Genomic DNA, 15,015 nt, shown 5'->3' with positions numbered 1-15,015 from the left:
CCTTCAAAAGCCTGAAGTCAAAATGGGAAGAAAGTAGGGGGAGTATTTCTTCCACCTTGGGCCTCTTCCATCACTTAGCATTCCATCACTTAGTATCAAGAGTAATTTCTGAAATTCACATTTTGATAATCAGGATCAGATAGAAGCATTAAATCTTAAGGAGCCGAAAGAAAATTTCAAAATACCCTCAAGACAATGTTATACTTAACTCACCAGAGTTACAGTGTGACCAGAGTAACTTTATAGTGGTAAAGTTAACGAGTCCCTTTAATCACATGTGAAATACAGAGATGGTAGGAACTTATTAAGCCTGGCTTAATAATGAGGGAATGCAAATGATTGCTGGCTGCTCTTGGCCAAAGTGATTATACAGAGGCCACAACATGGACATAACCAAACATGTGCAAAGTGTGCTCCTGAACAACAGCTCTCCCGCCATACATCCAGAAGACAGATTCTAGGCTACAGCCCAGTCCCTTTCTTGGCGAAATTCCCATGCGCATAGTAAGTGGGTGACTTGCTACTTCTCGTCTCGGACTTACCTTTCTTTTGGTCTATAGCAGAGCTAAAGGTGCTCAATAGCAAAGTGAAGAGGACAGCAGCAGTAGGGACCCGTCTCGACCCTAAAGTTTCCGCGCCTGTTGCTGAAACTCCCGGAGATCGGCGATTTTCGTGCCCCATCCTGGATGTGTGCGGCAACAATCCGCAGCGACCGCAATCGGCAAAGCGAGGCTGTGGTCCGAGAGTGCGAATCCTCTCGCTGCGCTTTTTCTCGGTCGCTCCTCGCTAACTCTGCTCAGCAACACCTTTCTCTTTTTGCTTCAGTCTCTCAACCGCTACCCATGCCGAAAGATTGAGGCAATTCCAAGATCGGGGAGTGGGGGAGAAAGGGAGGAGGAGCGAAAGGAGGCTCTTTTTACAGTGGTTGCTGGCTGCGGCTGCCGCGCGCTCCCTCGCTGACTGAGCAAAGGAGTGAACGATCCTCGGGAAGCTGGCCCCGCTCAGCGTTCGCGCAAGGGGCAAAGAAGCTCGCGCCCTTTTGCAGGAGGGGCCAACATACAGTAAACGCCGTGCGAGGAACTCCCAGCCGAACCGCACGCACGACACGAAGGAAAGAAAGTAGACTAAAAAGATATCCGCGTTCCATCAATCCTCCCCCTCTTCCTTGCTAAGCTTTGAAACAAAACTTTTCCTCCTAGCGCACATCTCACACACTTCCTCTTGAGCAGTTGGGCAAACCAATGAAAAATAAGAGGCGGGAACTATAAGAAAGAAAAAAGAACTGGGTGTGGGGGGAGAGGCTCTTTCTGCGTTGCCTTCAGGTGGAGTTTTGTACCTGTCCAGTGCCAGTGATGGGAAGGGCCAGAAATTCCTGTCCAGCTGGCTGAGCTGAGTAATACGCATGTGCGCTTTCTCCTACACTTTTAGGGGGCCGCCGCCTGTAGTTTGGTTTGTCTGCTACTGCCACAGTGACGGCGCTTCTGATTTACCTGCGGCTGAAGCTTTCCTGCTGTTCCAAGAAATCAGATTAAATCTGTGTTAGAAGGGGGAAAAGCCAACATGTCATTACACAATCTACCTTGTAGCTAAGCTGAAGTGGAGTCAGGAAACAAGCTTACTGTCCAGAGCAGCTTGTGCAATACCTTGGCCAGTCACTGGATTCCAGTGATCTTTTGAAGCCATTCCTTTGTGTAAAAATAAAATCTTGTTACATCTTGAAGACTTAGAGTGTTTCCAATTGCTTTGTCCTTGAACTGGCAGAAAATTACAATGGTGTAAATTTGTTTGGCGATCAGCCAGTTCTCACCGCTTCAGGAGAACCAGTTGTTAACTTTCTGAACAGTTTGCTGAACTGGTTGTTGGAAGAAATCATTAGGGCAGAGAACCGGTTGTTAAATTATTTGAATCCCACCACTGGGCAATCCCTATTTTACTACAGACAGTACCAGCAAATTATGATGGTGTTATTAATGAATGCAGGCAATGCAAAGGATTGAGATTGATGAATTACATCTGAGATTTGTTTTTCTCCCATTCCACCAGTCTACTAGTACATTCAAACAGAGCCTAAAATATTAATTCACATTCCAAGTAGTCTAGGACACCCTAGGTCTAGGACACTGTTGCATTCTTTTCAGATATCATATTTTCATTGATTTGTAAAACAGATCATTATTTCTTTCTTTGTATATTTGCAATGGATAAACAATTTTTTCTTCCAGTAGCCCTGCACCTGCTGACCCTAGCTCCTCAATCAACACTGCTGAATTGTGGGGACCATTTATTACCAACACTAGCACAGTCCTTATTGATCAAGGACCATGACCAATCTGGTAGGTAAATTGCATCTCATCATATTATTATTATATGCCTGTTTCTGAATCTCATTACTAAAGTTTCAATACACACACAGAGATATATATACTGCTTTTCCAAACTCATTTTTTTATTGAAGAAGGCTGTACAAGAGAAGCTAGGAAACCCTGTTTTTGTGTTGTCTTACCATACTTGATTTGGTTGAGTTTTATAATGTTTTCACTATGTCTGAAATATATTTTGTTTGCTCAGCCTTAAAATTTTTATTAATGACTAATAAATATGGCAGCATCAGAGTCATGATCCAATTCTTGATTTGCTTGAAATCATATTTGGTTACTTATCCAGTTCATCAATTGAGGAAGGTATATACAGCGTAGAATTTTCTACCTCCATCTTCATGCTTTTCATCTGGATGTGAGAGTTGCCTGTGTACTTTTATTGTTAGATAGGGTGAATGAAAAGACAGGAAGCCAGGCTCATACAACTGTTCTTTATTGTAGATCTATAACATCCAGCAAAACCTCGCCTGACAGCTAGCCCTTATATAGGAAGCTGTCAGGCTTCTCAACCAATCAGGTTTAAGTATTTTTCCCACTCATTCAGTGAACCTCAGTGAACCCTATTGCTTCACTGTTAGTATCTAACACTTCTCCTGTGGTGTCTACTGCACCCCCCCCCCCAGCCGGGCCTCCTGGCTGAGAGTAATTCAGAGAGTAGGGGGAAGAGCCGACAGGGCTTCCCTCTGCAGAATCTTCCTCTCTGGCTCCGCTCCAGATTCCAGAAGCAGGCCAGGTGGAGGAGGAGGTGCTGACACGGCCTCTTTTCCCCAACCCCTCCTCCTCCTCCCTGGCAGAGCTCCAAGAGCCAGCTGAGGAGAATCAATTGTGGTTAGATGCAAGGCAGTGACGCCGAGTGAAGTCTGTGCAGCAAAAGGAAAGGGGGGCCAGCCCAGGGAGTGCTGAGTCACGGAGCCACACCCCACAGGGTATAAAAGTAGGCGGAGCTGCCTTTGGGCTCCATGATGGACAAAAACAGACTTTTGGGAGCTTTGGCTGTGGTATTTTGTGATTCAGACTTTGCCTTCTGTTTATTCCTGCACTGCAATTACGCTGGTCTGAGGAGAACTTGGCAGGCAATTGCAGGTTCATTGCCAGAACTGTTATCTGTTGTCGGAGTAAATTGCTGGCAAAGATAGTCAGCTCACGTGTCATTTTGGGTGTGGTTGGGAGGGGACAGAACACCTTCCCACTCAGAATGGATTATTCCCTTAATTTAACATACATAGTGCCATAAGTATTTGGGGAACTTTCAGGCTCTTTTGGACCTGTGCAGCTCAGTTGGAGTTGTGATGGCGGTCCATTTGGTAGGGACTGTTGTTTCTCTCTGCTCTACCAATGGAAGTTCTTGAAAACTTTTATGGGGTTTGTCGGCCTCTTCTGGAACCAGTTCGGAGGTGGATCGTCGCTGGATGCTTGGTTCCTCCGGTTTCCTTGGGTTTGAGTTAGCTGTGGAAAGAGTATTTTGTGAGTCAGATTTTGGTATTTCTGAACATTTTTGGAATTCCTGCCTTTTTGAGTCAAGTGGGTTGAGGTGGCTTCTGAGCTGGTCTATGTGCCGCCTCTATATTCGCCTATCGTCTAGTCCTACCTTGTATGATCGGGGGCTTGTTTTACTGATTATTTTACCAGGTACCCACAGTGCTCCTTCAGCATAGTTATGTGTGTAAACCAGGTCTCCTGTGTTGAAGCATCTGGTTCAGTTTGCTGAGTTGGAGGTTTGTTCTGTCGAATAGTTGGGGTGCAGTCAATTGAATCTTAGCTGGCGGCCTATTAATAATTCCACAGAGCTGCGGCCTGTGGTTGCATTAGGGGTGATGTGCTGAACCAGGAGGAATTCATCTATTCTGGCCTGCCAGTCCCCGGACCCCATTCCTGAGAGGGCTTCTTTGGCTGACCTCACCATTTTCTAAGCCTGCCCATTATTGGCCAGGTGGAATGGTGCAATCAAGACATGCCGTACTCCCTGTTCAGCTAAGAACCCCTCAAATTGTGTGGCCGTGAATTGTGGCCTGTTGTCCGATACCACGACATCGGGCAGGCCATGTGTAGCAAACATTTTCTGGAGTACCCTGATCACAGCTTCCGCTGTTGTTGTACCTCTAACCATTTTGAATAAGCATTCACAACAATCAGGAAGATTTGCCCATGCACTGGACAGCAAAGTCAATGTGAATTCTGGACCAGGGAGCCCGGGGCTTTTCCCATTCATGCACTGGGGCTACTGGGGAAGCTGGACAGGATTCTTGGCAGGGGGAGCAGGTGGCAACCCATTCAGTAATATCTTTGTCCATGTTGGGCCACCATACATAGCTCCTAGCTAGAGCCTTCATCCGGACAATCCCTGGTTGCCCCACATGCAATGCATTTAACACATTAGTTCTCAATTTAGGTGAAATAACAACCCGATCCCTCCCTTGGGCAGACATTTCATGCTGTTTTACAATAAACAGTTTGAATTCAGTGCCTACCAGTGCCATAGGCTAGCCCTTCCACACCCAGTTCAAAACAATACAGAGGACATTGTCCTTAGCTGAATGCCTGGCAACCTCAGCAGATTTCACCGGGCTTGAGTCCAGGCAGTCAGTCAACAGAACCAGAATGCTGAGAGTAGGGTCCTTGATTAAGTCTGGTAGGGGCACTGGCTGAGGGTTTCAGCATGCCCCAGAGTTTTTCCTGGTTGATGGGTTAGTTTTATGAATAGGCCACAAGAAAAATCATCCATCTGGTGAAACAAGATGACAATGCAGCCGGAGTGGGGCGGTCCCCAGCCAAAAGTCCCAGTAATGGCTTGTGGTCAGTGACAAGTTCAAATCCGCGACTGTACAAATACTCATGGAAGCATTTTACCCCAGCCACCGCAGCCAGCGCTTCTCTGTCCAGCTTGCTGTAGTTCCTCTCCATGCTAGATAGAGTCCTGGAGTAATAGGTTGTTCTGTCCCCTCCCAATCACAACCAAAACAACACGCGAGCTGACTATCTTTGCCAGCAATTTACTCCGACAACAGATAACAGTTCTGGCAATGAAGCTGTGATTGCCTGCCAAGTTCTCCTCAGACCAGCGTAATTGCAGTGCAGGAATAAACAGAACCCAAAGTCTGAATCACAAAATAGCACAGCCAAAGCTCTCAAAAGTCTGTTTTTGTCCATCACGGAGCCCAAAGGCAGCTCTGCCCATTTTTATACCCTGTGGGGTGTGGCTCCGTGACTCAGCACTCCCTGGGCTGGCCCCTCCTTTCCTTTTGCTGCACAGGCTTCACTCGGCGTCGCTGCCTTGCATCTAACCACAATTGATTCTCCTCAGCTGGCTCTTGGAGCTCTGCCAGGGAGGAGGAGGAGGGATCGGGGGAAAGAGGCCGTGTCAGCTCCTCCTCCTCCACCTGGCCTGCTTCTGGAATCTGGAGCAGAGCCAAAGAGGAAGATTCTGCAGAGGGAAGCCCTGTCGGCTCTTCCCCCTCACTCTCTGAATCACTCTCAGCCAGGAGGCCTGGCTTGGGGGGTGCAGTAGACACAACACAGGTGACAGGGGCTTCCGTGCCATTAGGGAGGCAGTGGATGAGGACAGCCCCAATGCCAAAAGGGGAAGCATCACAGGCAAGCACTAATGGCAGGACCTCATTTTATTAGATCAGGAGGCTGTCAGCCGAGAGAGTCTTTTAACCGTGGTGAAAGCAGCAGCTTCTGCCTGGTCCCAGGTCCATTTGGCCTTTTTGCTTAAGAGTTTGTGCAGCGGCTCGGCCACAGTCGCTTTGTCCCAGAGAAAAATACAGTTCAAAAGTCCTAGGAAGGCCTGTAGTTTGGTCCAATTACAGGGTGTGGAGGCCTCCTAGATAGCCCTGACCTTGCTCAGGGTGAGGTAGATGCCGGCTGCGTTGATTCGGTAGCCCAAGAATTCTACTTTGGGCACCGCAATCTGACACTTGTTGCTCTTTACTTGGAAGCCAAGGTCAGAACAGCCCTTAATCAGCTCTGCAATTGAGTCTCGTTCTTGGCGGTAATTAAGACATCGTCAAAATAGGGCACTACCCTGGGGATTTTATGCAGAAGCTGTTCCATGACACTTTGAAATATTCCCAAGACCACACTAACATCGAATTGGAGCCAGTGACATTTGAACACCCGCTGTGTGTAACAATGGTCTGAGCCTCTGCAGTAGTGCCATCTACCGCAGCTGCTGATACGCCTGCACAAGGTTCAGTTTGGCGAATATTTTCCCAGGGCACTTTGCTGGAGGGCTTTATTCAAAGTGCACTTGTAATCAGCACAAATGTGCACTGACCCGTCAGATTTGATTGGTGTTACAATTGGGGTCTCCCATTTCACATGGTCTACCGGTTCCAGGATTTTCTGGCTGATAAGCTAATCCAGTTCCCTATCTATTGTTGGCTTGAGAGAGAGAATGGAACCCTATGGGCCTTAATTCAAATTGGTGCTATCTGAGGGTCTAAATTAAAAGATATTGGGGTGCCCACATACTTGCCCAGATCAGTGTTGAATATATCCTGAAATTCACGCAGCAGGTTGTCCACTCCGCTGCTGGCGGTGGAGTTGATGCCTGAGACTCCCATGCCAAGGGTTTTGAACCAATCTAAGCCTAATAGACTTGGCAGGTTTTCACTGATGACAGTTAGTGGTAGCTCTTTATCATACTTGCTGAAATGCACCCAGAATTTGCCTGAGCCTACAGTAGGAATCCAATTCTCTTGATAGTCACACAGTTTCAGTTGTTGGTGTCTTAGTTGTCTTCTCTGGAGGTATGGAATAGCCCTCTTTAGGATAGCCCAGGAAATGATGGTCACCGAAGACCCCGTGTCAACCTCCATCTCATATGGCGACCCCTCAAATGGATCGTTATCTTCATTTTTGTTGTTGTAGGGGGTGCTGGCTTGGCTGATTCACGTTTGATATATTTCTGGTGTTCCAGAATGAAAAAAAAATTCATTTAGCCTCTCTGGGTCTCATCTGGGGGCTTTCAGGATTTCAGATTGATTGCTAGGACACTTAGGCCAATGAAGGGCGGGCTGACTTGCCCTGTAAACCCATGCTAGATGACCCTTCCTCTCACAACACTGGCAGATAGCATCTCTAAAATGACAAACGGCTTTCTGGTGTTGTCCCCCACAATTAGCGCACCTTGGTTGCTTGTTGTTGGCCTTGGGGTTTCTTTTCCTGTCTGTGCAGAACACTTCCTCATTGCTGTCCTTGGCACCTTCATCCAGGACAGCTTCCTTATGAATGGTGACTGTTTTCTGAGGTATTGAGGGGGTGGTCTGTCTTTGCAGCAACTCTGCCACCTTATTCAATTTTTCCGTCACTCTTGCTTCATCTAGGGCAACATGTAGGGTGAGGTTCATCTTTGCCAGTAACCGGCATTGCAGCCAAATATCTCATACTCCTCAAATGTGTTGATCTAGAAGAATGTCTTCTAGATCTCTAAATTCACAGTGTGTGGACACTTTTTGTAATGCCGCGATGTACTGGTTGGTCGATTCCCCTTTCCTCTGGTTTCTTTGGCGGAAATTGTGTTGCTGCACCACCTTTGATGGTACCGGGGCGTAGTGTGTTTTAAGCATATTCTGTAGCACTTGCCAGGGTACTGATTGTACTGGAGTTGGCTCTGACAGGGACTTGGCTGTGTTGAAAATATCATGCCCGCAATGGCTGAGGAAGAGAGCTCTTTTCCTGTTATCAGATAGCCCGAGGTGGTCGTTTGTGTCCATGAAACATTCGAACCTGGTCATATAGAAACCCCATTGCTCCCGGGCTGGGTTGAATGGCATTGGTGGGGCGAATGCTGACATTGTTGCCAATTCCCATGTTTTGAATTTGGAATGCAAGGTGGCCGCTGCTCTGATGTTTGTTCCCACCTGGTTGGATGTAGTTGTCAGCTCTTTCCCCTCTGTCTATTTCAATCCCACCCTCATCGCCAGTGTTAAATAGAGCGAATGAAGAGACAGGAAGCCAGGGTCATACGACTGTTCTTTATTGTAGATCTATAACATCCAGCAAAACCCTGCCTGACAGCTAGCCCTTAGCTGTCAGACGTCTCAACCAATCAGGTTTAAGTATTTTTCCTGCTCATTCAGCGGACTTGAGTGAAGCCTATTGCTTCACTGTTAGTATCTAACATTTATCATATCCAGGAAACTTTTTATTAGGATACTGGGCAAAATTATTCTTTTTCTAGGCTTTTGCACTCTGGATTGTTCTGGTAGATTATCAGCAAACAGAAGTAAATAAGGATGGGTTAGAGAACAAAATGTCTCCTATGCTGTTCCCTGCAATCGGCATTCAAAGATTAAAGTGGATTTCTTTCATTATAGAGAGTTGTAATAGAAAGATAATATTGGGCAAAAGGAAATTTTTGAGAAAACATAGTCAAAAAGAGCTCTCGTTTTGCTAGTTTAACAGGAACTGTAGTTTCTATTCCTGTATTTACACAGAGTTTACAATATATTTTGGCAGTCAAAAACAGTTATGATTCCTTTCCTTACTCCAAAGCTGTAAAGTCACTTTGAAAAGGAAAACAAAATAGCTATTCCATGAGTAAGAACAGTATATTACTGTTTAAATATTGTAAAAGGAGAAAACCACTTAGGGAATCTGTTGAATAAAAGTGATGCTAAAGATATGTTAAAGGGAAATAATGAGAGTACAAGCAAACAAAATAAAAGAGTGCAGAATGCATACTTTCTTGAGAAGGATAAAAGTAGAAACTATTAAAAACTGATCTTCAGATAAAGAATTTGAAAAACTGAATTTAATAGAAATTACAAAAGATGAACCTCTATATTTTTTTCTATTGTTATTTAGAAAAAATAATGGTAAGTCAATATCGTATTCTCTATTAAAACATGTAATTATGGACAAATTATAGAAGTAAAATTTAAGAGTATTTATCTCTAGAGACATGTTGTATTTCAAAGATGTTATGAATGAGGAATAAGTTCTATTTATCTAATTTATATAGCTGCTCATCTCACCACTGGGCAGAGTACAGGTTTTACCTGACAAGATTGAGATTGATTTGAAAATGAATTTAAAATGACAAATTACAAGAATGGAAAAAGATTCTACAGTGAACATACACAAGAAACTGAATCTTATCTTAATTATTAAAATGGATATACAAATTACAAACCAAGAGAATGATCTGGATAATTTTCTTATATTGAATTTACAAAAGAGGCTTGTTAAAGACTTGAAGGATCTTATATGAAGGGGCAAAGAAGAAGTGAAAAGATGTCAATTTTATTTTAAATGACATAAGAACAAGATTGTTAGAAGTAAAAGGAATGCATACAAAGTTGATTTATTTGATCAAGGGTAAAAAGATATGTTGTTATCTCTGGTAAACTCTAATATCAGGATTGAAATTACTATGTTTTATGAATTCGCTTATAAATAAGGAATGGGATATGTGAAGAAGAGATCATTTTATTTTAAGAGAAGGTAATTAATTACTAAAACTAATGTGACTTCACAAAAGAGTGAAGTTGCGATTTAGCACCCTTCCTCAAGTCAATTTGCTGGCTCAGATTTTGAGAGAACCTATTTCACTTCCCCCTCCTCATCAGGAAACCATTGTGCTATTTCTGTTATTTTAAATGCTGAGACTGCAGCATTTAGATATTCTCTCTAACCCTTGAGACAGAGGCTCTGTCCTAAATCCCACACCTGTACAATGCTAGTTAGGTGGACTGTATGCAGCCCTGTATGCAATCCACCCACCAATCTTTTTTTAAAAAGAAATAAAGTAGAGATTCCACTTGTCAAAAGGTATGTTGCTGAACATCTTTTAAGTCTTGCTGCTGTATTTCCACTATTACACTGGCAGCAGAACAGCTGATTAGCAGTCCAGGTACTTTGTTCTGGCCCACAAAGATTTGTAATTTATCAAAGTGGTCCTTTCCTTTTGATGAGTTGGGCAGGCTAGCTTATCTGTTATTGTGTGGAGGATAAATTTGACATATTCAGAGACTGCCCTGTAGCTTTCCAAGCATGGAGAAGTGGAAACAGTAGCATAGACATGTTACCACCAAAGCTAATATACTTTCAAGCACAATTGGTACTTCAAGTTATTTTATGGAAATAACTGTCTGTGGTACAAAGTCAATTTTCAGAAATAGGATTGTGAAGCCCTGCGATATAATATACAGATTTGCTACTCCTGAGCTAAGCTCAATAAGGACAGTTCTATCTATGTTTATAAATTCTTCGTGGTATATCAAATTCCCTCCTGAAATGGAAATGAGGCCTAATTTCAATGAAAACTTGTCTGGTTTTGCTGCTTGAAATACTGGACTAAATTACTTATTTTAGGCATTATTCTAAAGACCTTGAAGTGCAACTTTATGTCTTTATAGGAAAACAGGCATTAGCATAGATGTAAAACATTGTTCTTTGATCCTAAGAACCTGAAGAAAACTTGGAGGGAGCTGAAACCAAACACTGTTGATACCAATATCCAAGCACAGCCTAAACAAAATTTCAACATTTACGTGAGCGGACCAGTTTGGTTCACCATTCTCCCAGGCCAACTGTTTAGAAAACATTTATTGTACCAACATGGAAGACCTTGTACTCTCACTACCACAGTGCTTTGCTAACCTTGTTAGCAAGACAGAAGATTCAATAATATATCCCCAGTGGAATTTACTTTTTGGTGGAAAATAAAAACAGTATCCCATGTGATCTTGGACTGTCTCTTTTCATATGTTTCAGCAGCCAGGCAATGTTAGTCTCCCATTCTCATGCCAGCATAGAAAAGAGGACTCTTCTAAGTGGTCAGGTATCATATGATATCTTAATAGCATAAGAGTTATGATATTATGACCTGGTGATGTCATAATCTATGATATTAGATCTGGTGATTTTGATATTTTTAATACGTCTTTCTTTTTAGATATTTTTGTTATTTAAACATTGTTTGTTTCTTCAGGATGGCTGTTTCCATGTTTGTCAAGAGGTGGTATCAGCCTGATCGTACTGGTTCGGTCAAACTAGTAGCAGAAATTTTAACTGGTTTGCTGAACTGGTAAATACCACCTTTGGCTGGCCCTGCCCTGCCCCACCTGCCTGCTTGCCCACTTGCCACTCACCCCCACCCACCCACTCACTCGCTGCTCGCCCTGCCCACTCACTGTTTGCTCTGCCCGCCCTGCCCCGCCCTGCCCTATATATGTTGCCTTTACCATGTGGCCCAGCTAATCTTCTCACCTCGCTTCCGTGCCTTGCCCACTCTGCTCATCAAAGGTAAGCATGCAGCCCGCTCATCCTTCACCTTGGGTCAGGGCAGAGGCCAGGGTTGCGCCATTCCCTGAAGCCCAAGAAACTCCGCCCACTTGCCATTTGCATCAGCCAGGTCAGGAAATGTGCCATTCCCCAGATCTGGCCTTCCCTGGGGCCTCCGCCCACATACCACCCACTCACCCTTTGCCTCGCTCACCTTCATCTGTGCCTTGTTTGGGGGGGGAGGATACAGCAAGGCTCGGCCACCGTTTGTAAGAAGCCTCCAGCCGTTGGTAGTTTTCAGCTGCCCTCTGAGCAGCTCTGCTGTGATGCCATCCCTCCAGTGTAGCAGAATGTTCTCCTGGCCGGGTCTCACCACAAGCGGCACCGGCAGGCAATGCAGAGCTTGGACAGTGTAAAGAACAGGGCAGCAACGATGACGATGAGACTTCAGGCCTCTTTTTCAGCCTGTAGTTTTTGGCGTAAGAATCCTGCAGCCCCTGTCACTTTTTCAGCGCAAGAAGCCTCCAGCTGTCACTGCCAACTTGGTTCTGGCTGGCAAAGAGGCGGAAGTTGGAGGCTTCTTGCACCCAAAAAAAGGTTGCAGCTGGAGGTTTCTTGCGCCAAAAACTACCGAAAACTACAGGCCAAAAAAGAGACCTGAAGCCCTGTCGCCACTGTCGCCATCCGGTGCTTTGCACCAGCCATGCACACAAACTCCATTGCCTGTTCGTGTGTGACCACACCCCATTGCCAGACCCAGCCAGGAGAACCGACTGCAGCATTGCAGCAGAGCTGCTTGGAAGGCAGCCGCCACAGTCTGTCCCTTTAAGGTACTTCAATGAGGGAGGGAGAGGGGACCATAAAGAGACAGGCCTCAGGAGCTGCCTTCCAAGCATCTCTGCTGTGAAGGGAGGCAGAAAAGTTTGGCCAAGTCTTCTCCTTCTTCTCAGGCATTCACACAGAGCCTGCACACATCTCACAGTGCTGGGACCTTCTACGAAGAGATGGTGCAAGGGCGAGTCCCTCTGGTGCCGTGAGATGTGTGCCTGTTTGCTCTGTGTGTATGAGGCCAAGAAGGAGAGAAGCAGCCCGATTGAATGCTGTGGTAGAGAGAAGCAGCAAGATTAAACACTTGGCCAAACTTATCCGCCGGTTCTTTGGGCATGGCTTGGTGGGCATGGCTTGGTGGGCATGGTTTGGTGGAGGTCATATGACTGAGTGGGCATGGCCAACTTGATGTCACTCACTGTCGTGTCGCACTCCTCCGCTGACGGCCGGGTCAGGGAAATCCGAATCAGGCTTGCCTCTGCAGCTCTGCCCAAAGTCCTAGCAAAGTCCTCAGAGCAGGCAGGAGACCAGTAAGTGACTTCAGCAAGATAAGTTCGACTTTGCCTGACTCAGATACTGCCAGAAAGCAGATCCTTTATATAGGCCATGGGGTGTGGCTCCATGACTCAGCACTCATTAAGGCCTGCCCCTCCCTTCCTTCTGTTGCCTCCGCCTATCCAATCTTCTGATGCGAGGGTCACTCCAATCAGCTGTTGGAAGTAAACTTTCCTCAGGCTCACATGCTGTGGAGGAGGGGGAGGGGTCTAGCTGCTCCGTTTGCCTGGGCATGGAGCCAGGGCTGGGGCCGGGGGATGCTCCCTCCTCTGCAGCCTGCTTGGGCATGGAGCCAGGGCTGGGACCGGGAGGTGCCCCCTCCTCTGCAGCTTGTCTGGGCATGGAGCCAGGACTGGGGCCAGGAGGCATACATTCCTCCGTGTTTGGGAGCAGATAAGCAGACCCCGGCTGCGGTGAGAGCGGACAAGACACAACACTCACAGGAAGGTGCTATCCCACCAAGGTGCCACACCTATTCACTCACATGACCCCTACCAAGCCACGCCCACCAAGCCACACCTACATAAACAGTAGTAAAACAATTTGAATCCCACCACTGGTCAAGTCAATTAATCAATCAGAGGGTTTTCTATGACAAAGCATCATTGTATTTATTTTTTTAAAAAAATAATACTTCTGTAATTCTCATAACTTAAGATAATTACTGCCATATTTAATAGTTTGATGGATATTTAATTAAAATGAATTTTGTGAAATTTTATCTAGCTAGTGAGATGGCATTTGGAATCCAGCTCTATGTGTACCATTTATTAAATCTTAACTTGTTAAATGAATTTATGCATGTATTTGCCCATACCATGATAATAAGTCATCATAGCTCATCATAAACTATGCATTCAGTGATGGAATCATAAAAAGATGAAATCATTCATCATAAAAGGCAAGCAACAGCACCCTTCAAGTTAAATCAAGACTTAGTAAGGGAACCAATCATTTTCTCTTCCTTTTCATTGGTTGTAATGGAAAAAAAGCTCTCATGCTTTAGTGATTACTATTATACTATGTTTAATAATAATTAGCTTTGAAAGTTAAAAATTAGAAAGAATTTTAGCATGTTTTGATTTGGGGTATGTTTTTCATTTTAATCTATTTCTGTTGACTATATTGTTGATATGGAGAAAAATTTACAAGTGACTTCATGTACTAGTAGCTTTCATCAGAAATTTACCCTTAACTGGAAGTTTGAATCAATTTTATTTTAGATTAGTTTAGATTTATTTTAGTAGATCAGTAAAATGCTGTGGACATAGTATACTTATATTTCAGTAAGGCATTTGACAAAGTAGACCCCAACCTACTTCTTGGTAAGCTAGAAAAATGTGAAATAGACAACATCACAACCAGATGGATCTGTAGCTGGCTAACAAGCCATACTCAATGAATAGTCCTTAATGGTACTACATCCACATGGAGAGAATTAAGTAATGGGGTACCACAAGGCTCCATCTTAGGCACAATATTCTTCAATATCTTCATAAATGACTTAAATGAGGGAATAGAAGGAGAACTCATCAAATTTGCAGAGGATACTAAATTGGTAGGAATAGTCAACAGCCCAGAAGACAAGCTCAGGATCCAAAAGATCTTGACAAACTTGAAAAATGGGCCCTATCCAACAAAGTAATTTCAATGTGGACAAAAGCAAAGTTTTACATTTGGGCAGGAAAAATCAAAGGCATAAGTACATATTAGTCAAGACGTGGCTCAAAAATAATAACTGTGAGAGGGATCTTGGAATCCTAATGGATCTTCACTTGAATATGTGCAGTGTGCAGCCACCGCGAAAAAAGCTAATACAATCCTGGGTTGTATAAACAGAGGCATAGAATCCAGATCACATGATGTACTAGTACCACTTTATAAAACCCTAGTAGGACCACACATGGAATATTGCAACCAATTTTTGTCACCATACTACAAAAAAAAATTGAGATTTGAGAAAAGTTCAGAGAAGAGCAATTCAGATGATCAAAGGCTTGTATACTAAAACATATGAAGAATG

At 44.4% G+C, this 15,015-nt stretch overlaps 1 protein-coding gene across 5 annotated transcripts in view; it reads right to left on the bottom strand.

The window, feature by feature from the left end:
• The window catches only part of EGFR (epidermal growth factor receptor), a 156,417-nt gene extending 155,268 nt beyond the window's left edge, over positions 1-1,149 (bottom strand). For 4 of the 5 annotated variants that reach the window (XM_058183933.1, XM_058183934.1, XM_058183936.1 and 1 more), the window contains exon 1: positions 543-1,149. In XM_058183933.1, coding sequence (XP_058039916.1) covers positions 543-681 — 139 coding nt within the window. In that variant the 5' untranslated portion in view covers positions 682-1,149. Of the gene's footprint in view, position 1; positions 109-542 lie in introns of all 5 variants that reach the window. The other variant, XM_058183935.1, reaches the window with a different exon arrangement.
• Between the last annotated feature and the right edge of the window lie 13,866 nt (positions 1,150-15,015).

This window comes from Ahaetulla prasina, chromosome 4 (assembly GCF_028640845.1).
Source record: "Ahaetulla prasina isolate Xishuangbanna chromosome 4, ASM2864084v1, whole genome shotgun sequence".
In the NCBI taxonomy this organism is placed as follows: Eukaryota; Metazoa; Chordata; class Lepidosauria; order Squamata; family Colubridae; genus Ahaetulla; species Ahaetulla prasina.
Note: the sequence above shows the minus strand (reverse complement) of the source record. Positions and strands in the feature narration are given on the sequence as shown.